Below are 20,464 nucleotides of genomic sequence, written 5' to 3'. Positions count from 1 at the left end.
CCCTCTGCTGGCCAGGGGCCCCAAGCACCTGACAACTTTACAGGTTGTGTACTTACAGATTGTGTCCAGCAGGTGGAGCCAGAGTCGTGTCTCTTCTGTCCTCCAGCAGGACTCAGTTTTCTGATTTAACATGAATCATTTCTCTCTGAGCTCTGCAGTCTTTCTAAGATCTGACATTTATTTCATGTTGTCCACACATTCACAGACTCTAAAGGTTTTTATTCATCCTTCATCTAATGTTTCTGTCTGAAGATGAATCCTGATTTTCAGATCTCAGAACAACTTGTGATTTCAGGACAAACAGACTGAAGAACGGCACATGTCCCAGGACAGTTACAACAATGAATGAACACTGAATGGTTTGACTCTTTAACCTCTGAACATGAACGTATCACTGTTAAATGTCTATATAATGTATATAGATAGAGAGAGAATTACTACTAAACAGACCAGTATAATATATTAGATTTATTCTTTGTACATAGGAACATGTTTAGTCAGATTATATCATTACAATAAAGATTCTGATTCTGATTTGAAGCAGCTTTTAGTAAATGTGGAGAATGAATGTCTCTCCTGCTGTCCACACAACAAGGAGGAGGAGAAAGGGAGGAGAAAGGGAGGAGGAGGAGGAGGAGGAGGAGGAGGAGAAAGGGAGGAGGAGGAGGGCTCAGGGATCTGACGCAGTGTGAGCAGCGGCCGCCTCTCTTCCTCTCCCCGCGGTCAGGACGACACACGTCGGCTCAGAAAGCCTCAGAACCAGCACATCTTCCCGGACAGAGAGACCCAGAGGCTTCTGGAGGCGATGAGGACGATCAGAGCCGTGATCGGAGGACAGCCGCAGCCCCGGAGCCCCGGGTGGAAGCCGCAGCTGTGACCGCGGAGCTCCTCATTGTGTCCCGACCGAGTGGCGCAGAGAGAAAAGGATGCCTCCGCGGCCGCAGACTCTCTTCCAGTTCCTGTCGAAAAACCAGATTATTCCCCGACACGTAGCGGCTCTTCTGGCCTCGGTGGCGGAGGGTTTGCTGTTGAGGAGCGCGCTGATTTCTGAGGGACTCCGTCCTCCATGCTGGCCGCTCAGGATCCATGAAAACTCTCCATGAAAACAAGGAGCAGCAGGAGGAGGAGGAGGGGGGGAGGTCCGGCTGCAGCGCCATGGAGGACAAGGAGAACAATCTGAAAACGGCCAGGTTGTGGAGGGATGCCGCCCTGCGCTCCAGGAAGCTGCGGAGCAACCTGCGCCAGCTCACCCTCTGCTCCAAGAACAACCAGATAGAACTGCCAGAGGATATAGCCGAGATAGAGGTGCTGAACCTGGGCAACAACTCCCTCCAGGAGCTGCCACAGGGGCTGGGATCCACCCTCAACAACCTGCGCATCCTGGTCCTCCGCAGGAACAAGTTCACCTGTGTGCCCCGGGTGGTGTTTGAGCTGGTGCAGCTGGTGGAGCTGGACATGAGCCACAACTGTCTGAGGAGCCTGTCTGAGGGGGTGGGACAGCTGAGGGGTCTGAAGAAGCTCTGCATCAGCCACAACAAAATCCAGGCGCTGCCAGCTCAGATCGGGGTCCTTCAGGCTCTGGAGGAACTCGACATCAGCTTCAACGACCTGCACGACTTGCCCACATCTTTCTCCGGCCTGGCCAAGCTGCGCACTCTGGATGCAGACCACAACAAGCTCAACCAGTTCCCCTCCGAGATTCTGGCCCTGGGCGAGCTGGAGGAGCTGGACTGCTCCGGGAACAAGTTTGAGGCGTTACCAGCAGACATCATGAAGCTGCAGTCCATCAAAATCCTGTGGCTCAGCAGTCTCCATGTGTCCTCCTTACCCGACGCATTCTGCCGCCTACACAACCTGGAGAGCCTGATGCTGGATGGGAACAACCTCACTGCCCTGCCTCCTTCCTTTGGTCGCCTGCAGAGACTCAAAATGATCAATTTGTCCTCCAACGAGTTTGAGAACTTTCCTCAGGTGATTTTAAGCATCACAGGGTTAGAGGAGCTGTACCTGAGCAGGAATAAACTGACCCATATCCCAGAGGAAATTGGGCAGCTGCTGAAGCTGGTGAACCTTTGGCTGGACAATAACAACATCACATATCTGCCTGACTCTATTGTGGAGCTGGAGAAGTTGGAGGAGCTTGTTTTACAGGGTAACCAAATAGCCATTCTCCCAGATCATTTTGGGAAGCTGTCCAAAGTGAACATTTGGAAGGTGAAGGATAACCCTCTCATCCAGCCCCCGTACGAGGTGTGCATGAAGGGGATCCCTTACATTGCCGTCTATCAGAAGGAACTTGCACATTCACAGCTCGCCGTGAAGCCACGACTGAAGCTGGTCCTGATGGGGATGAAGAACGCTGGGAAAACCAGACTGAGGCAGAGCGTGGTGAGCTCACAGCAGGACGTCACAGGAGTCCAGGGAAACAAAGGCATTGAAGTCACTAACTGGGTGGCGGACGCCGGTCGCCACCTCACATTTCTAGTGTACGATCTGTCAGGGAAGCAAAACTACGACCTCATCAAACCTTTTTTTCTCTCCCCCGGTGCTCTCTACATCCTCGTCATCAACCTCAAAACATATTCGCCCAAGAACTTCTACGCTCACGTGGGCTATTTCCTCCACCTGCTCTGTGCCAAAGTACCCCACGCCGTAGTGTGCTTGGTGGGCACACATGCAGACCTGTGTGGAGAAGTGGAGGTGGAGGAGAAGAGTCTGGACATTCACAGACAGATCGGCCTGCAGGAGGCGAGGGACACCCAGAGTCTGAGGAGCCTGGCTCAGCAGGTGGACCAGGCTATGGAGCAGGGCTACAACGTCCGCACCTCCAGCCCTCACGTCCTCTTCTACGGCGTCTCTGACAGGAACCTGAGGCGCAAGAAAGCCCAGCTACAGTACATGCTGAACCACCGGCTGCAGATCTTGTCTCCCGTCCTGAGCGTCAGCTGCACAGAGACTCAGAGGAACATCCAGAGGCTGAGAGAGAAGCTCATGTCCGTGGCAGACCACAGGGAGATCTTCCCCAACCTCCACCGTGTCCTGCCAAAGTCCTGGCAGATGCTGGAGGAGTTGCACTTTAAGCCCAAAGACCTGTGGCTCTCGTGGTGGGACTCGGCCCGTCTTGGCCTCCAGGCGGGACTCACGGAGGACCGGCTGCAGAGCGCCTTATCCTACCTGCACGAGAGCGGGAAGCTGCTGTACTTTGAGGACAGCCTCACCCTGAAGGAGTATGTTTTTCACAATCTTCCACGGTTCATTGCAATTCTTAACGTCTTCTTCCAGAGGGACGAGTCCACACTGCTGGACCGGCTCCTCTCTGAGGGGGAGCGGGGGGACAAGGGGAGGGTGAGTCTGGTAATAGAGGACGAGAAGGGGGAGAACCTCAGGGTCACCCACCTGCAGCACCACGTGGAGGGCTTCCTCCAGCACGGCCTCCTGCCCTCCAACGTCATCCGTCTGCTCCTCAGGCCACTCATCCAGACCCAGCAGGACCTCCACCTCATCATGGAGCTCCTGGAGAAGATGGGGATCTGCTACTGCATCAACAAACCCCGCAGCAAGCCTCTGAACGGAGCCACCGTGTGGTACAAGTTCCCCAGCTACGTCAGCAGCGAGGAGGTCGGGGCGGAGGCCGGGGCGGAGGCTTCGGCCGGCGGGAGCTCTCTGCCGCTGTGTCACTTCTTCTCTGTGGAGCAGCTGCACATCCAGTACAGCTTCCCCTTCTTGTTTCCTCCTGGACTGTTTGCACGCTTCAGTGTGCAGATCAACAGCCACGTAGTCCAGCGCTCGGACGGCCGGCGTCAGATCGTGGCCTATCGAGGTAAAGTCCCCGTGGTGATCAGCCACCGGCCCTCCAAGGGGAGGCTGCAGGACGAGACTCTGTCCATTGCCAGCCACGCCTCGCTCCCCAACATCTGGACCGCCTGGCAGGCCGTCACTCCGCTGGTGGAGGAGCTGAACATGCTGCTGCAGGAGTGGCCCGGCCTGCACTACTCTGTACATATTCTCTGTTCCAAGTGCCTGAAGAGAGGGTCGTCCAACCCCCACGCCTTCCCAGGTAAGTCCTCTCTAATCCTGCTGCTCTGCTTCAGTCTACTGCATCACATATGTGTCATCATTATTATTATTATATTCTGAGATTAATGCTGGAAACTTGAGACAGTCTGATGAACGTGGACGGGGCCCCTGAGCAGAAATGACTTGTTGGTCCCCCTTAATGACCCCCTGTGTTCATGTGGGTTTGATTATTACACCAGAAATCAACCGGTGTCAGAGCAGACGGTGATGACTTAATGATTCGTTGATTTCAGAGTAAGAAGTTGTTTTGATTGTTGGTCAGAGAAAAATGTTTGAATGTGTTGAGTTTAATAATCTTAATCTCCATCTCACTGTTTTCTGACCCTTAAACACAAACATCACATTCACAGTGATTGTTCTTCTTGGTTTAATCTTAAACCTGATTCCAGATTAGTTTTTTGTTTCTTTGAGCTTTTCTTCAGTTCCTCAGACGTCGGTGACGTTTAGAGTCTGAATCAGTGGTTTCTGTCTGATTTCAGTGGCGACGTTGAACGAGTCGTTTCCTTTCTGCTCGGCCGTTTGAGTCGATCAGGAAACGCTTTGAGTTTGAGAAAAAGATCTGATCACAGATTGTTTTTATGCAGCTGTGGAGTTATTTCCTGCTGATACGGAGGTGGAGAGGTCTTGGTTCATTCAGACGTGATGATCAACAGGTCAGAGGTTCAGATGAGCTGGAGAAACCTCCTGGGTGTTTTATCAGGCTCAACGTCTCTCGTCAGATGTTGGGATGTTGTGTTTTAGAGGATGAAAGAGGAGCTGATGTGAAACATGAGTTCACTCATACCTCTCACTCTCTTCAGGCCTTTTATGGACTCGACGCGTTCGGCTGCAGTTTGAGCTCAACAGACTAAACACTTGGTTTTATTTCCTCCTTTTGTCTTCGCTGCGACCCACGCCTCCTTCAGTCTGAGCTCAGAGACCCATCGGTTCATTAAATAACGTTCATACATCTTTAAGCTGTTAGCAGCTTTTATTCTTTTAAGCTAATGAACACAAACCGACCGAAAACAGGAAAACTGGAGGAAACTGTTTAGAAAGTGAATTAAATCTAAATCCACCCTATAACACAGACAGAAAACACCTCCCGGTTCTATTTTGATGTAAACTGTTGATAATGAAGACAGCTGATTATTTTCATTATCTGAATGTTCCTTCTTCTCATTCATGGTTTAGTGGCTCCTCGTTGGTCATCCAGCGTTTCTGTGACACCTGAGCAGTCGTGTTAAATACTTTCCTCCTCTGAGAGTCGAGTTGGTACAAAATTAGCAAACACCAAAATAGAAGCTGGTTGAGGACAGTTGATCAGAGTTCACGGCTCAGACCCGTTAATCTGAGAACAGCCGGGACGTTGACTGTTGACCAGGTCCAGACTGGATCAGCTGCACCGTGTCTGTTAGTGTTTGTTCTGGAGAAGCAGCTTCCTCTTATTCCTGAGTTTGTGTTAACGTCTGAAAACACTGAGATGTGACGCTCATGTATGTGAAATGTTTGACTAAGTTTGTTGCTGTGAGCCGGAGCACTTTCACTCTTGCTGTTGTCGCTGTGACTCGGCCGGCTCGTCTTAATCCCCTTAAAGGATTTCAAACGGTCAAACACAACAGACCTGTCCGACAGGTGTTGGCTTCCTGCAGGCGCTCCAGGCTCCTGTTTACCACGGAGCTCAGCCGGGAGTCGGTCTGAACATGTTCACAATGAAATACTCTTAAAGTGAGCGGCAGACTCCAGGATGTTATCGGTGCCAAGAGCCTGCTGGGAACACATTTTTAGATTAATGATTTATCTGGGAGCAGCCGACAGGAAACACAAAGCTGTTAGCTGCCGTGCTAACAGCTAGCAGTCTTGTGACAGTCACCATGTTCAGGCTGAGTCGATGTTCCAGTGTTTTCTGTCATAAGGTCATTTTGTGTCTTAACTGCTCTAATCCTGTTAATCTGTAACGCTTTAGTTTCTACAAAACAACACAAAGACTGAGCAGAATGAAAATAAACACTAATAACTTGGCCTGTCAGTGGATTCAAATATTTAATCCCTGTAATCGCATCATTTTCATAGTTAACACATCTTAACGCAAATTTATCGCAATTTTAAATTCAGTTTTAAATTAAGTTTGTATTTTAACTTTTATACTCTCACAGCCAGTCTCAGCATCACTATTAGCATCACTATTAGCTTCTGCTCTGGAGTCTCTGCTGAGTTCTTTCCTCCCAGACTCTGACCACCAACCATCAACCAGACTCTAATCTGGACTAGTTCAGATACTCAGCTTCAGTGGTCAACCACAGACCCAGTTTAATACGTTGGAGGACGTCACTTTGGCCTCTGGGAGGTTGAGTTTTCTCCTGTTTTATTGACCAAACGACAGATCGATTGGTCAACCTGTAAACCTGCAGACTTGAATGTTGAACCTGTAGCATGAGGCGAAGGCAGCCCAGCAAGTCTGACCCTGATGTGACGTTCACCTCCTCAGAAATGGAAGTGTTGCGGCGACACAGACGACAACTGTGATTGGTCTGAAATGTTGAACTGAGCCTGGTGGTGGACAAATCAAAGAAGTTTTAGTTTCAGATTGAAGAAAGGTTTTTCGTGTCAAACGCTGACGTTAACATGTTGAAACCTGTCTGACTCTCTGGAGCTTTGTGATCAGAAGATTCAGGTATGAAGTACGTTATCTCCCTCTGTGTGGTGATTGTTCAGCTCGTTGTCAGAGTGAGTAATCTGGGAGACAGGAAGACAATCCTGTTACGTCACCCTGCAGTAATCCTACTGTACGGGGGAGGGAGGGGGGAGTCAGTCACACTTCTTCAGAGTGAATGATATTAACGGGAAGGAAGTCTGTGTCAGCATTTTATCAACAAGCTGCATTAATAACGCTAATAACCACCCAAGGAGTCCTGGTCCTGGTCCTGGTCTCTATCATGGCCACGATACTGGCCTTTTCCCATTCCTGACCCTGGTCATGGTTCTGATACTGATACTGATACTGATACTGGTCCTGGTCCTGATTCTGGTCCCAATTATTGATCTGGGTCCTGGCCATGATCTTAATACTGGTGCTTGTGCTGGTCCTAGTCCTGGTTCCAATCCCAGTCCTTGTCCTGATCTGGATCCTGCTCATGATCCTCTGCCTAGTCTTGGTCTCAATCTTGGTCCTGGTCTCTATCCTGACCATGATACTGGCATTTTCCTCTTCCTGACCCTGATCATGGTTCTGATGCTGGTACTAGCCCTGATCTTGATCCTCAACCTGGTCTTGATCCTGGATTTTGTTCCGGGACCTAATACAAATACTGGTCGGGTCTTGAACGCGATCCCCATCTTTATCTTTATCTTGGTCCTGGTCCTGGTTCTGGCTTCGAGTTGTTTTTGTCTCCTGTGCTTTCAGCCGTCATCTTTGCGTCTGAAAAGAGTTTTATTTTAAAGTCAAGCGGTTTCCGGAGCAGCGAGTCTGGCGGCTAAACATCAGCAGAGACCACAACGAGGTGTTTGGCAGCTGGATCCTTGTCTCCTCACCACAAACAGCCAAGAACATGTCAGACAGTAAATCAAGGATCCCTGTTATTATCAAGCCTCCAGCTACTCAGAGCTGAGACACAGATCTGCAGCTTCATCCCTCCACCCAGAAAACGTCTGGTGTCGCTCACATGGTCAGGAGGACGTCTGAGGAAACATCTCCAAGACAACAAGGAAGGAAGCTTCCACGGTCTCATTACTAATGAACAGACATCACTGATTCATGTGATCATTTCTACTAGTGGTTGAATGAATGAGTTAAACTCCTCTTCCTCAGATCAGCCCTGTTGAGTAGGTGGTCTTTAATGTGACCCAGGACTCATTGTGTGTTCACACTACCAAAGGAAGGAGGTCACATGTGTCCCAGACCACCTCCACATGTGGACTGACACCAGATCAGTGTTCACACCTGGACCTGTTTAACCTGGACTCTAGAGACCAGATCAGTGTTCACACCTGGACCCGTCTAACCTGGACTCTAGAGACCAGATCAGTGTTCACACCTGGACCTGTTTAACCTGGACACTAGAGACCTGGGCCTGTATTCCTAAAGATTCTAAGAATCCTCTAAGAGAGCTCCTATCTTAGCCTAAAAATTCCTAGCTAGGAGTCTTAGCTTAGGAGTGATTCCAGAAAATTCTCAGAGAACTCTGAGCAAGGAATGGACAGAAACTCTTATCTTAGTGAGGAGGTGTGGTTGACCCCGTTGCTAGGTATGAGTCATCATTTCAAGAGGTGTGATTGGTTGATCCTAAAACCTAGATAAAAATACGCTTTTGGTGATAATTGGCCTAGAATAGACGTCAAATTAATAGACTTAATAACAGAATCTAATCTCTATGAAGACTGTATAATTATAAATAATACTTTACATAAAAATAAATAAATAGTACGTACTTTAAAAAGTATCCTATAAAATGTGTGATTAAACTCAGGCCACTACCACAGTATTCACATGCTGATAGTTCTATTTATTTGCTTTCATTCATTTGCCACACTGGTAACATTTTGCACTTCACCTATTTGGTATTAACAAGAGTAAAATGACTCAGCTTTCATCAATTTCTGTGATTGCTAACCGGTCTAGAAGAAGCAGTGTTAGTTGATGTTCAAATCTTCCACAAACCGAACAGCAGTGGAGAAGAAATGAAGTAGGAAACCCAACTGGACAGAGGAACTGTGTTTGCTTCTGGATCAACTGGTCAATGAGAATAAAAGTGTTTAAGACGTAGATTTGGCTCCAAGTCATCACTGCTGCATTGTTGCATTGTTGCATTTTTCCTGTTGCTAAATACCTCAGTGTTGTGATGACTTTCATTTCCGATGATACAGTAGTCCCTCGCTATAACGCGGTTAACCTTTCGCGGCTTCGCGGACTTTTTTAGTGCAATTTTGCATGTTTATTTTCTTTTCTTTTTTTTTTTTTTTTTTTTTACAGCGCATTGTTTTTTGCATCCTGATTGGCTAAGGGACTGTAGACCATTGTCAATCAATCTCCTCCGTACGGTGTCTCTTGTACAGTACAGAATGCGTTCAGCTTGCCAAATTTACATATACAGTATCTTTGATCGCTGGCAGTGTGACTGAAGTGCGGTATGTTTGTAAGTTATTGAGAAAAGTGTATAAAGTGTGTAGTGAGGGGTTTTGCAACCGTAAAACATTTATAATCATTGTAAAAAATAAAACTGACTACTTCGCGGATTTCACCTATTGCGGGTTATTTTTAGAACGTAACTCCCGCGATAAACGAGGGACCACTGTATTGCGATTGTAACAAGCTTGATTGTCATTCAGTGTTTGGAGAATATCTCTCCTGCCTCTTCTTTCAGACATTTTCTCCTCTGCTTAAGAAATTCCTAAGGCTCCTAAAAGTCCTCCTCCCTGCTCTTAGCAGATCTCACCTTAGGAGCACTCTTAAGAGCTAAGATTCTTTAGGAATAGCTTTTATCTTTACTAGGAGCTGCTCCTAACTTTGAGAGGGAAACGTCACGATTCTAAGAATTTTTTTAGAATTTGGCCACTAGGAGCAACTCTTAGCGCTAAGAATCTTTAGGAATACGGGCCCTGATCAGTGTTCACACCTGGACCCGTCTAACCTGGACACTAGAGACCAGATCAGTCTAATAACCAGGGTCACACTAACTTTCCTCTCTATTTATTTATGTCTTTTATTTTTATCTGGCTGAAAGTAAACACTAGACTCCTGGATGTCTCCTCCTCCTCCTCGTCTTTGTCTCTGTCCAGATGTTAACAGCTGGACATGTGCGGTGAGTTCAGGATTATTAGCGTCGGTCTCTTCTCCCTGCAGAGAGATTCAGTTCATTTAAGATCAGATGACTCTGAAAGACGTGAATGAGGCGGCTGCTGTATATTGGAGTCAATTGAAGCCATGTGACAGTCAGCTGCCCCCCCCGTCCTCTCTGTTGGACCTGCTGCTTTACCATCGGTGGGTTTCCTGTTCTGTGGAAGTCGGTCACACATTCCTGAGCATCGGCCTCGTGTGCAGCTGCTGACGCTCTGAGCTCTGCAGGCCTCGTCCTCACAGCTCATTCAGCCTGGATCTGAAACCGGTGCAGTCTGGATCTGACGGCCCAGGTTTCCACCCTCTCACGCATCGATTACAGATGTACGTGAAATGCAGCCGACCTTTAGATCTGATCTTCATCCTGAGTGAATCCTTGTTAAAGCTCCTCACGGTCGCAGGGTTCGATGTCATGACAACACAGAAACATGAGAATCCATAGCGTCGGTTTAATCTGATATAAATATGAACTCTGCTCTACAGGAAAGCCTTCTTTTATATTCTACTCTGTCTTAAAGTGGGCGACGGATAAAAGTGTTATCAGCTTGAGGTGAATTCACCAGAGTGAGCTGCAGATATGAAGCGTTATATTACTGTGCAGACTGACTTCCTGTTTCTCTGGACTAACCCTTGTTTTAAGCCTTGAGTCTGTGTTTTTGTTCCTGACTGAGTTCCTCCTCAGACCGTTCAGTAGAGAGGAAGTGAAGTGGGAGCAGTTTGTGAATGAGACGACTCTGAACGCTCAGCGAGACGCCGCCACTGGTTTCCAAACGTCCAACGTCCCAGTGGGAGTTTCCTGGACGAAGAGGAGTTCTGCTTGTCCCAGAGACGAGGCTGTTTCCTTTTATGGCTGCAGCTGAAAGGCTGAGGGAGGGGGAGGAGGGGGAGGAGGGGGGAGGAGGGGGGAGGAGGGGGGAGGAGGAGGAGGCTGGAAATGATTCCCCTACCTGCTGAGGAGGAGGAGGGAGGAGACATGAGAGCTGCACATTCCTGTCTGTGGTCGTCAGGTCTTTGTGGGAGGAGTTATTAGGCTGTGACCTAGTTCAGGACACGCTGCCGGATGTTTGAGTCGTCAGCTGCTTCCAGCTCCAGCAGCAGAAAGATTCTTGAAGTGAAGCTTGATTCTCTGCTGTGGTCACGTTTCACCTCCAGCAGCAGAGGGAGAGGAGGAGATGGACATGTTTCATGTTTCATGTAGGGACGTCCCGATCCCCGATACGATACAGATCTGTAAACACTGAGTCCTGATCCTAAACGTCCTAGAGTTGGTCTCCTGTAGCGTCCTAAAGTCTGTCCTTGTCTTCCTTGTCTTCTCCTAGAGTTGGTCTCCTGTAGCGTCCTAAAGTCTGTCCTTGTCCTCCTTGTCTTCTCCTAGAGTTGGTCTCCTGTGTCTTCCTAAAGTCTGTCCTTGTCTTCCTTGTCTTCTCCTAGAGTTGGTCTCCTGTAGCGTCCTAAAGTCTGTCCTTGTCTTCCTTGTCTTCTCCTAGAGTTGGTCTCCTGTAGCTTCCTAAAGTCTGTCCTTGTCTTCCTTGTCTTCTCCTAGAGTTGGTCTCCTGTAGCGTCCTAAAGTCTGTCCTTGTCCTCCTTGTCTTCTCCTAGAGTTGGTCTCCTGTGTCTTCCTAAAGTCTGTCCTTGTCTTCCTTGTCTTCTCCTAGAGTTGGTCTCCTGTAGCGTCCTAAAGTCTGTCCTTGTCTTCCTTGTCTTCTCCTAGAGTTGGTCTCCTGTGTCTTCCTAAAGTCTGTCCTTGTCTTCCTTGTCTTCTCCTAGAGTTGGTCTCCTGTAGCTTCCTAAAGTCTGTCCTTGTCTTCCTTGTCTTCTCCTAGAGTTGGTCTCCTGTAGCTTCCTAAAGTCTGTCCTTGTCTTCCTTGTCTTCTCCTAGAGTTGGTCTCCTGTAGCGTCCTAAAGTCTGTCCTTGTCTTCCTTGTCTTCTCCTAGAGTTGGTCTCCTGTGTCTTCCTAAAGTCTGTCCTTGTCTTCCTTGTCTTCTCCTAGAGTTGGTCTCCTGTAGCGTCCTAAAGTCTGTCCTTGTCTTCCTTGTCTTCTCCTAGAGTTGGTCTCCTGTAGCTTCCTAAAGTCTGTCCTTGTCTTCCTTGTCTTCTCCTAGAGTTGGTCTCCTGTAGCTTCCTAAAGTCTGTCCTTGTCTTCCTTGTCTTCTCCTAGAGTTGGTCTCCTGTGTCTTCCTAAAGTCTGTCCTTGTCTTCCTTGTCTTCTCCTAGAGTTGGTCTCCTGTAGCTTCCTAAAGTCTGTCCTTGTCTTCCTTGTCTTCTCCTAGAGTTGGTCTCCTGTAGCTTCCTAAAGTCTGTCCTTGTCTTCCTTGTCTTCTCCTAGAGTTGGTCTCCTGTGTCTTCCTGAAGTCTGTCCTTGTCTTCCTTGTCTTCTCCTAGAGTTGGTCTCCTGTAGCTTCCTAAAGTCTGTCCTTGTCTTCCTTGTCTTCTCCTAGAGTTGGTCTCCTGTAGCTTCCTAAAGTCTGTCCTTGTCTTCCTTGTCTTCTCCTAGAGTTGGTCTCCTGTAGCTTCCTAAAGTCTGTCCTTGTCTTCCTTGTCTTCTCCTAGAGTTGGTCTCCTGTAGCTTCCTAAAGTCTGTCCTTGTCTTCCTTGTCTTCTCCTAGAGTTGGTCTCCTGTGTCTTCCTAAAGTCTGTCCTTGTCTTCCTTGTCTTCTCCTAGAGTGGACTGGATTCAGTCCAATAAATCTTTCAGTCAAAGTTAATGTAGTGTGGAGAGGGTAGCTGGTACCTTGTGTTCTCTACTCCAGAAATGTTCTGGTCATCCAACGCTGCCATAAACTCCCTAACCCTCTCTGGAAGATGTTTCTCCTTGACGCTGTCTCCAGGAAACTTTTCTCTTCTTTTAAACGTTCAGTGTTTGTTGTTGTTGTTTGGGTGCAGCCTTTGACTGAGTGGACTCCATGGATTCTGTTTAGATGATCAACTACTACCACCTCACCACACATCCACTGGTTCTAGTCACTGACTAACAGAGGACAAACAGCCATTAAAACAGAAGAAGAAGAACTAACTAGCTTTGACGCTAGCTGATCAGGACGTCTCTAGGTTCCTGTCAGCACTAACATTTAGGTCACGTATGACTCGTCTTTTTGCTCAGGTTTTAGTCTGGGTTGAGTTTAAAAACTTAATGTATGGGCTCAAACTGATCTAATATCGATTCATAAAATCCTCTGAGTGTTTTTTACATAAATATCTTCCATCCTCTGGTTAGAAGTCTCACTGCTGACTGGTCTCATGTATTCATTAACATGTGAAGATGTGAAACTAGATAGAACGTACTGAAATATCTTTAAAGGTGACATAGAATGATTGAACAGGGTATTTATCCTTGATCTGTGATGTGACATGCAGAGAACAAAATTTTGGTTGGGTCTGTAATGCCTTAGAAGCTTCCTAAAAACCTCTCTCAGAAAGCTATATTAGGGTGGGGGATTTTAAACGCGTGGTTTTGCACCTATTTGGCGCCCCTTCGGGCTTAACTGGCAACCTCATTATGAAATGCAAGCACTTGACGCTGATTGGCTGCATTTGCTGCCACTCAAAAGAATGTAAACTTCGCTATAGAGAGCCGAAGTCCCGCCCCTCTACTTACCGAAGGGAGTTTTGGTCGGTTCTGTACGCGCCAGCATGCGGGACTTGTAGTTCGTTTAATTACGTATTTTCCATAGCGTTTTACTTAACTATCTTGCGACAAACTGTGACATTCTTGACATGTAAAATCATTTTTTATTCTGAAAAACAACATATGTATAATCCAAGGCACAAGTCGATCGGGACCAGAAAATAATTTATCTTTCGCCATAGACTGCCGTTCACAAACGAAGTAGCAGTCTGTGGTTGAATGTAGTTGGAATCCGATTATAAATGAACAGCAGCCACGCATCTCGTGCATTTCTTTCGGTGGGAATGTAATGGAAAGTTTGCACACCGCTTGCACAGCCTGGAAGAGCACACCTCGGAACGCGACTCGCCATTTCGCCTTGAACTCCGCAAGCACTGCTGCAATGTACTTCCCGTTGGAGGCGAGAGGGCGGATGTATGCAAATTATTTTGAAGGGGAGGGAATTGAATGAGAGTGGGGGGGCAGTGAGATGCATTTTACGTAATATGTATCCGTTGTTCAGATTGGGCCATTTTCTGGCTGACATTTCTAAAGGAGGAATTTCTATGAAACGGAGATGTTCAGAATGTCTAGCACTTTTCGTATGTTCGTGAATGCGGGCAGACTACCGTTATTCAACTAAGACAAGGTAAAAACGTTTTTTCATTCTCTGTCACCTTTAAATGAGTGGAAACCAGCAGCGACACCCAGCCCTAGTACTAGAGATAAAAGCTGAACCCGCTGGAAACAACCCAGAGCCTGCAGACAAGGCTCAGGGCTGGGAGTGTCCCGGTGAAGTCATGGAGCTGTGTGAGTGGCTTCAGGCCAACACCTCTACCAGGAACGAATAGGTCTAATGGTTTAAGTGCTGCAGCAGACGCAGCAGTCAGACCATGTTGTTATTGAAGCAGCTGCAGCCTGGTGTTTCCTCGGTAATCTGGGAGATAAATCCTGATCATAAGCTGGATCTGACCCTGAAGAATAAAAATATGAAAATCCAGGAGATTGTGCTGAGATCAGCTCACTATGTGGCAGGTCACCAGTCAGCAGCAGCTCAGTGACAGCAGGTCGACCCGGATCAGACAGCTACTGTAGACAGAGAGACACAGGTCAGATTAAAACCAGAACCAGAACCAGAGCCAGACCTGGTGGATGGGGAGTAGAGGTTCTGGTGGTGGTAACCGTGGTAACCTCTACTAATCATCATCAGGTGAGGGACAGAAACATGGAGGTAGAAAAACAAGTGTTAGCATGGTTGCTAACGTTAGATCACTGGTTCTCAACGCGTTTCTATGGAAACGAGCAACTGTAACAGGAAGTCAAGTCTTGACAAAGAGTAGGAGCCGTCTGATTGGTGGACAGAAAGCCAATCAGACGGTTAGAAGGGACTAATTAGTCTTCTTCTCCTTCTGTTCTATTTCCAGTAGCAGTGACCCTCCTCCTCCTCAGTGAAGTCCTACAGTGACTGGCGTTTTAATGTGATCTGGTCTCCATGGTAACGGTTCATCTCTGATCACGGTCATTGATCCATGTAACGTGAACAGAGGTTCTTTTGTTTCCAGTGAAACTCTTTAGTCCTCGTGATCAGGCCAGAGGTGACGATGATGATGATGATGATGAAGAAAATAGGTCAGCTGTGTTGATCCAGCTTGTTCCTGTTTGGAGGAGAAACGTTGGAGGGATCGGCTTAAAGAGTGTGTGTGTGTGTGTGTGTGTGTGTGTGTGTGTGTGTGTGTGTGTGTGTGTGAGCAGACATTTTAATCTCTTATTTGTTCTCGCCATAAAAATAGAGACTCAGGAACAATGAGCTGCTGACAGGAAGCGGCTGAACTGGGCCCTGAGTTCAGGCTGCCAGGCAACACGTCCCCTGATTCAGACAGGTCGTTGGTTTCTGCTGAAAAGTAAAATGACTGAATATTAAAAATGAAAAGAATGAACTAACCCTAGCATGTGCAGAGTGTTCCAGCTCCAGTCAGTCCAGTGTCAGCATCAGTTGTCGTCTGCGTTCACTACGATCAGCTGTGTATTGAGAATACACAGATTTAGATTAAACACATGTTCAGACCTGAGACACAAACCGTCGGCTCAGGCTCATCCTGAGAGACAGAGTTCAAGGTGACGTCCATGTCTGAACTTCCGTCCTGGTCTGGGGGACACAGCGTCCTCTGCTGGTGACTCAGAGACATGGCTCTGCTCTGTCCTCTGATGTTGACTTGACTCTTCCTGTGAAGCTGCTGCAGCTTTAGATCACATGAATCCAGCTCCAGTTTCCTCTGGATCATAGATGTGTCTGCACCTCAGGAAATGTTCTTATTTCATTCTGTGCAATAATTTAGTAGAACACGTAGAACTTCAGACAGAGGAGACGATTCAAGATGATTTATAGAACCTGTTCTGGAACCAGAGCAGCATGAAGATGTGTCCTATAAACATGAAGAAACCCAGACATTAGCATCTGGGCCAACGCGTCCTGGGACAGTTTGGTTTATTATTGACTGTATTTAAATAAATGAGCTCCATGTGACCTGTATGATGTTGTTGTTGTTGCAGGTGAGCTGCTGAGCCAGCCTCGGCCTGAAGGTCTGACTGAGATCATCTGTCCAAAGAACGGCTCTGAGCGGGTCAACGTGGCTCTGGTTTACCCGCCCACGCCCACCGTGCTCAGCCCTGGGCTCAAATAACCCCCCACCCCCTCCATCCCTCCATCCCTCCTCACCCTCCTCACCCTCCTCCTCCCTCCTCAGCCTGAACGCTGGATCTCTGCCTCACCCGTACGTCTCAGCTCATAACACATTCTTCCTCTTCATCTATTTCTCTGTGATCACGTTGTGTTTCATCCTCGGCTGCAGGTTCTAAAGAGCACAACGTGGACCAGACGCCTCCTCCAGACGCCTCCTCCAGACGCCTCCTCCAGACGCCTCCCTCAGATGCCTCCCCCTCCTTCACCTGTCTGGACGCTGACTCCGTCTCCAGCTCATTCAGTCTTAATGATGTGACACATTTAACACATGGACCAGGAGCGTCCTCCAGACTCTTGACTCTCACTGAGGACTTCCTGTTACTGTGTCTTTAATCTGAACACGTGCTCCTCTCTGGTTCTGTCTGCTTTTATTTGTTTCTATTGTTTTTCTATCAGGACATGAATTGTCTGAACAAGTCTAAATTCTAATAACATCAGATTTGAGAGATTTCAGCTCCACCTTAAATCAAAAGGCACCAACATGTGGCTGGACAACGTTCAGGCTAAAACATTCACAACACAGGCCACGCCCACTTCCTTTTTCAAGTCTTTGTTTTAAATCCAAACTTTATCAGAACCAAACAATAGTTCTTCAATATGATGCCAAGATCAGGTTTCATGTTCTCTAAGGGACCGTTCAGACCTGGTTAGTTTAAAATCTGTCTCCAGATCTGATCTCAGTTTGTGTGTCTGTAAATCAGCAGCGCCATCATGTGGTCAGTAGAATATTGTACCAGCTGCTGTCTCTAATGGATCTCTACCTACCGCTGGATCAGAACCATCAACAGCTGCTTGTTGACTTGGAGACATGATCCAGATGTTGGAACAAGATGGAAAGACTCTCACATGTTAAGATCTGATTTATTTATGGAGGGAAGGAAGGAAGGATTAGTTTCTAGTTTAGCTTGGTTCTCAGCTCCAAGACCAGAATCTCATTACTAATGAACAGACATCACATGGACTGACACCAGATCAGTGTTCACACCTGGACCTGTTTAACCTGGACTCTAGAGACCAGATCAGTTCAATAACCAGGTCTGAACAGAACCTAAGAGCCTGTAAAGGGGGAGGAGCTATAGCAAACATTACTAACGTCACAGAATTGTTTTTCATCTTTGTCTAAATCTTTTAACGTCTCCTTCTGTTCTGTTGGAAATAATCAAAGGTTTCACTTCCTGTTTATCATCTGTCACTGACACCAACAGTCCAGAGCTACGACGGTTAAATGATTAAACTGTTTTCATGTCTCATTGATCTTCGTCCGTTTATCAGCGAGAGATGAAGAGAAGTTAGAGGATTGACTTTTTAATGCCAAGGACGTGGAGCTCAGTGGGACGTGTACAGATATTTATCTCCACTGCCTCCTCTGATGAGACTCTGTTTCACCACCTGTTGTTCTTCTCTGTAAATAATATCTTTATTTTTGTATCACACTTGAGCTTTGACTTTTGTTTTACAGTGCAATGTGGTGCATGACTCGCTGGGAGCGTGCACACGGGGTTTTCTATCCATGTAGCCGGTGTCAACATCTCACAGTGCGTCATGGACGACCCAATAAACCAATAAGTCGTATCAGTGTGTGTCGTTACTGGCGTCACATATTTAACTTGAATAACATCTGTCTGGTCAGATGAAATGTTTTAGAACAGGCTTTGATCGTGTTGAGCAGGTTTAAAACATTTCAGACTGAACACAGTTATTCTCCTAGTGTTAATCAAGGCTGAGTCTTAGTGCAGGGAGAGTCTAGGTGTTTGAGGACCAGACTCCAGAACGTCCCACAGATGCTGGACTGAGATCTTTAAATCATTCCTGGTCCAGGGAGCGTCATCCTGCTGAAAGAGGTCATCAGATAAAATAACTGACTTTAACGTCATCTTATGAGAACATGGAGTAGAGAGACACGTCTGAAAGTAGAGGTAAACAACCAGTCAGTCAGTAAATAATGTAACATGACAATGAAATGATGTCGTAAAATATTTCTCTTAGACTACGGAGCAGGTTTTAGATTTATCAGCCTCATGACCCACGGGTAGAAACTGTTTGTTTTTAAATCTGATCATTCATGTCTTTAGGTTTCTGTGTCTTCTACAGGACAGAGAATGAAGAAGAAAAGTCTTTATTGTCCCTGTATACGTGATATTAAAGTTAAAAAGTCAAAGTCAGCTTTATTGTCAATTCAAACATGCAACACATTCACGGGATTGAAATTTATTTCCTCCAGAGACTTCTAAACAAAAGCAAACTATCCATCACAGCAGTGTTTTTATAAAGAATAAAATACAAAATTTGCAAGGTGCAAAACTTATAAAAATACTTTTAACTGTGATTTACCTCAATTAAAGTAAGTGTTGTTCATAATGCGTCCACTAGATGCCGCTGTGTTAATCAGAGTAGAGAATATAACTCAACACTGAGACCAGAACTAATGAGAACTTTATGTCTCCTAAAAACTTTCAGGTTGTTTTTGATAAAGGAAGAATTCATTAAATCTAAACGTGTTCATAATCTTCTTCTTCTTTGAACTAAGACAAAGAGAAACATCTGGAGTTATTTACAGGGTATTGTTAATGACGGTTGTCATGGTTACCTCTCCATAACTACACACCTAGAAACCTAAAAAGTTGTGCTAAATTATTTTCTGTAGCTGCTGCTTGAAATCACACAGACTGATATATTTAGTTATTTAGTTATTTATTTAGAAGGAAATAGAAATGAATAGAAGTTCAAATTAGATAAATATGTTCTCTCACTGGCCACTTCATTAGGTACACTAGTGAAACCAGTCCTGCTCTAAATCTACATGAAGCTTCTAGTGTTCAGCTTTAGATTCTAACAACTGTGTTTTCATGTTATGAAATTATTGAACTGACATGTGTTCCTAATATTTTGACACAGTAGTCAAAGCTCTAGGCTAAATAAGACTTTAAATCAATCCAGTTTAACAGCACCACAACCTCCATCCTCCACAATGATCATCAGGTGAATCACTACCTTTTAGACGCTGCTTCTAGATCAACTCAATATTAATTAGATTAGAATGACTTCACTGGTGTACCTAATGAAGTGGCCAGAGAGGGTCAATTTCAGTAATTTATAAAAATATATAGCCTATGTTTTTTAAAAAAAGTCTTTGTAAGGAAACCACAGATAACTAGATGATCTCAAGCGATCATAAATAGGTCCATGCTGTGGCGAAGTCGTTCCAGAGCGGGACACAGAGACATAAGTCACCTGTAGCGCCCCCTGTAGACGTAATGTCCCGCAAGAAGAAGAACAAAAATCACAACAAAATCAATAGGGATCCCTAATAATAACAGGGAAATGTAATATTTACTGTGAACATGTGACATTTGTGTTTCATAAATATTAATGGAGGCTGCTGTTAACAGCAGCATCTGTCTATTTTTTGTTGAAGACAGTCTGATTACATGGATTTATGTTTTTGTTTTGGTTGTTTCATAACGTTGTCTTTTAAATGTTTTTGTGATATTGTCAAAGACGAATTTCTGTCCCTCGTGACAGACGATAAAACTGGTCATGCCTGAACTGGAAGCACGAAACAAACAAACAGAGCTGCAGCCAGATGAGGAACTAAACTGGAAAGACTAGTTTTTCTGAAATGAAAGTAAACCTTTGTCTGAGTGACGGCAGAGCTGCTGTCCAGACGAATTTCTGTGTTTCAACCTGAAGAAAATTCAACTGAGTTCATCTGTTCTTTCTCAACATCTGACGCAAATACTGGTGAGTACAGCTGATAATATTAACTGTGTTTCAACAACCTGAATCAAAACTTAGAGCTTCAGTCCAACAGGAAGTTCCACTGTTTCCACTCCATACTGACTCTGTCAGATTAAATCAAGTGAAATTAAATTAAACTGTAGATAGATAAATAGATTCAATGTCCAGTAGCTTCATCACATAGAAACAGGTATGGAATAATAATTTATATATACTAGATGATCGCAAGCAATCATTAAGGCATTCATGCAGTGGCGAAGTCGTCCCAGAGCAGGACACAGAGGCATAAGTGGGTCGGACACGGCTTGAAAGGAGGCAAAGTGTCTGTGGAGGAATCCTTTGGCTGACAAGTGACTGAGAGTCAGGAAGGTCGGAAGCAACGAAATTTGGTGGGCTTGTATGCAGTCTTCAATAGATGCCATTGCCTCAGTCTGCCACTAGAGGGAATCATAGGCTTAAGCAGGTGGGAAAAGACCTGACAGGAGGTCAAGA

At 46.1% G+C, this 20,464-nt stretch overlaps 1 protein-coding gene across 1 annotated transcript; it reads left to right on the top strand.

The window, feature by feature from the left end:
* The first annotated feature begins 738 nt into the window (after positions 1-738).
* LOC311508022 (malignant fibrous histiocytoma-amplified sequence 1 homolog) lies at positions 739-19,700 on the top strand. The gene is made up of 3 exons (XM_084572637.1): positions 739-4,057; positions 16,045-16,265; positions 16,344-19,700. Exons 1-2 carry the CDS (start codon positions 1,087-1,089, stop codon positions 16,173-16,175), a joined length of 3,102 nt encoding a protein of 1,033 aa, XP_084428763.1. The 5' UTR covers positions 739-1,086; the 3' UTR covers positions 16,176-16,265; positions 16,344-19,700.
* The last annotated feature ends 764 nt before the right edge of the window (positions 19,701-20,464 follow it).

This window comes from Chelon labrosus, assembly GCF_963514085.1.
Source record: "Chelon labrosus genome assembly, chromosome: 22".
NCBI lineage: Eukaryota > Metazoa > Chordata > Actinopteri > Mugiliformes > Mugilidae > Chelon > Chelon labrosus.
Note: the sequence above shows the minus strand (reverse complement) of the source record. Positions and strands in the feature narration are given on the sequence as shown.

Coding starts and splice junctions, on each gene's coding strand:
- LOC311508022 (XM_084572637.1), top strand. CDS start 1,087: ATGAAAACTCTCCATGAAAACAAGGAGCAGCAGGAGGAGGAGGAGGGG. Junction 4,058..16,044: donor CAACCCCCACGCCTTCCCAG/GTAAGTCCTCTC, acceptor TTGTTGTTGCAG/GTGAGCTGCTGAGCCAGCCT.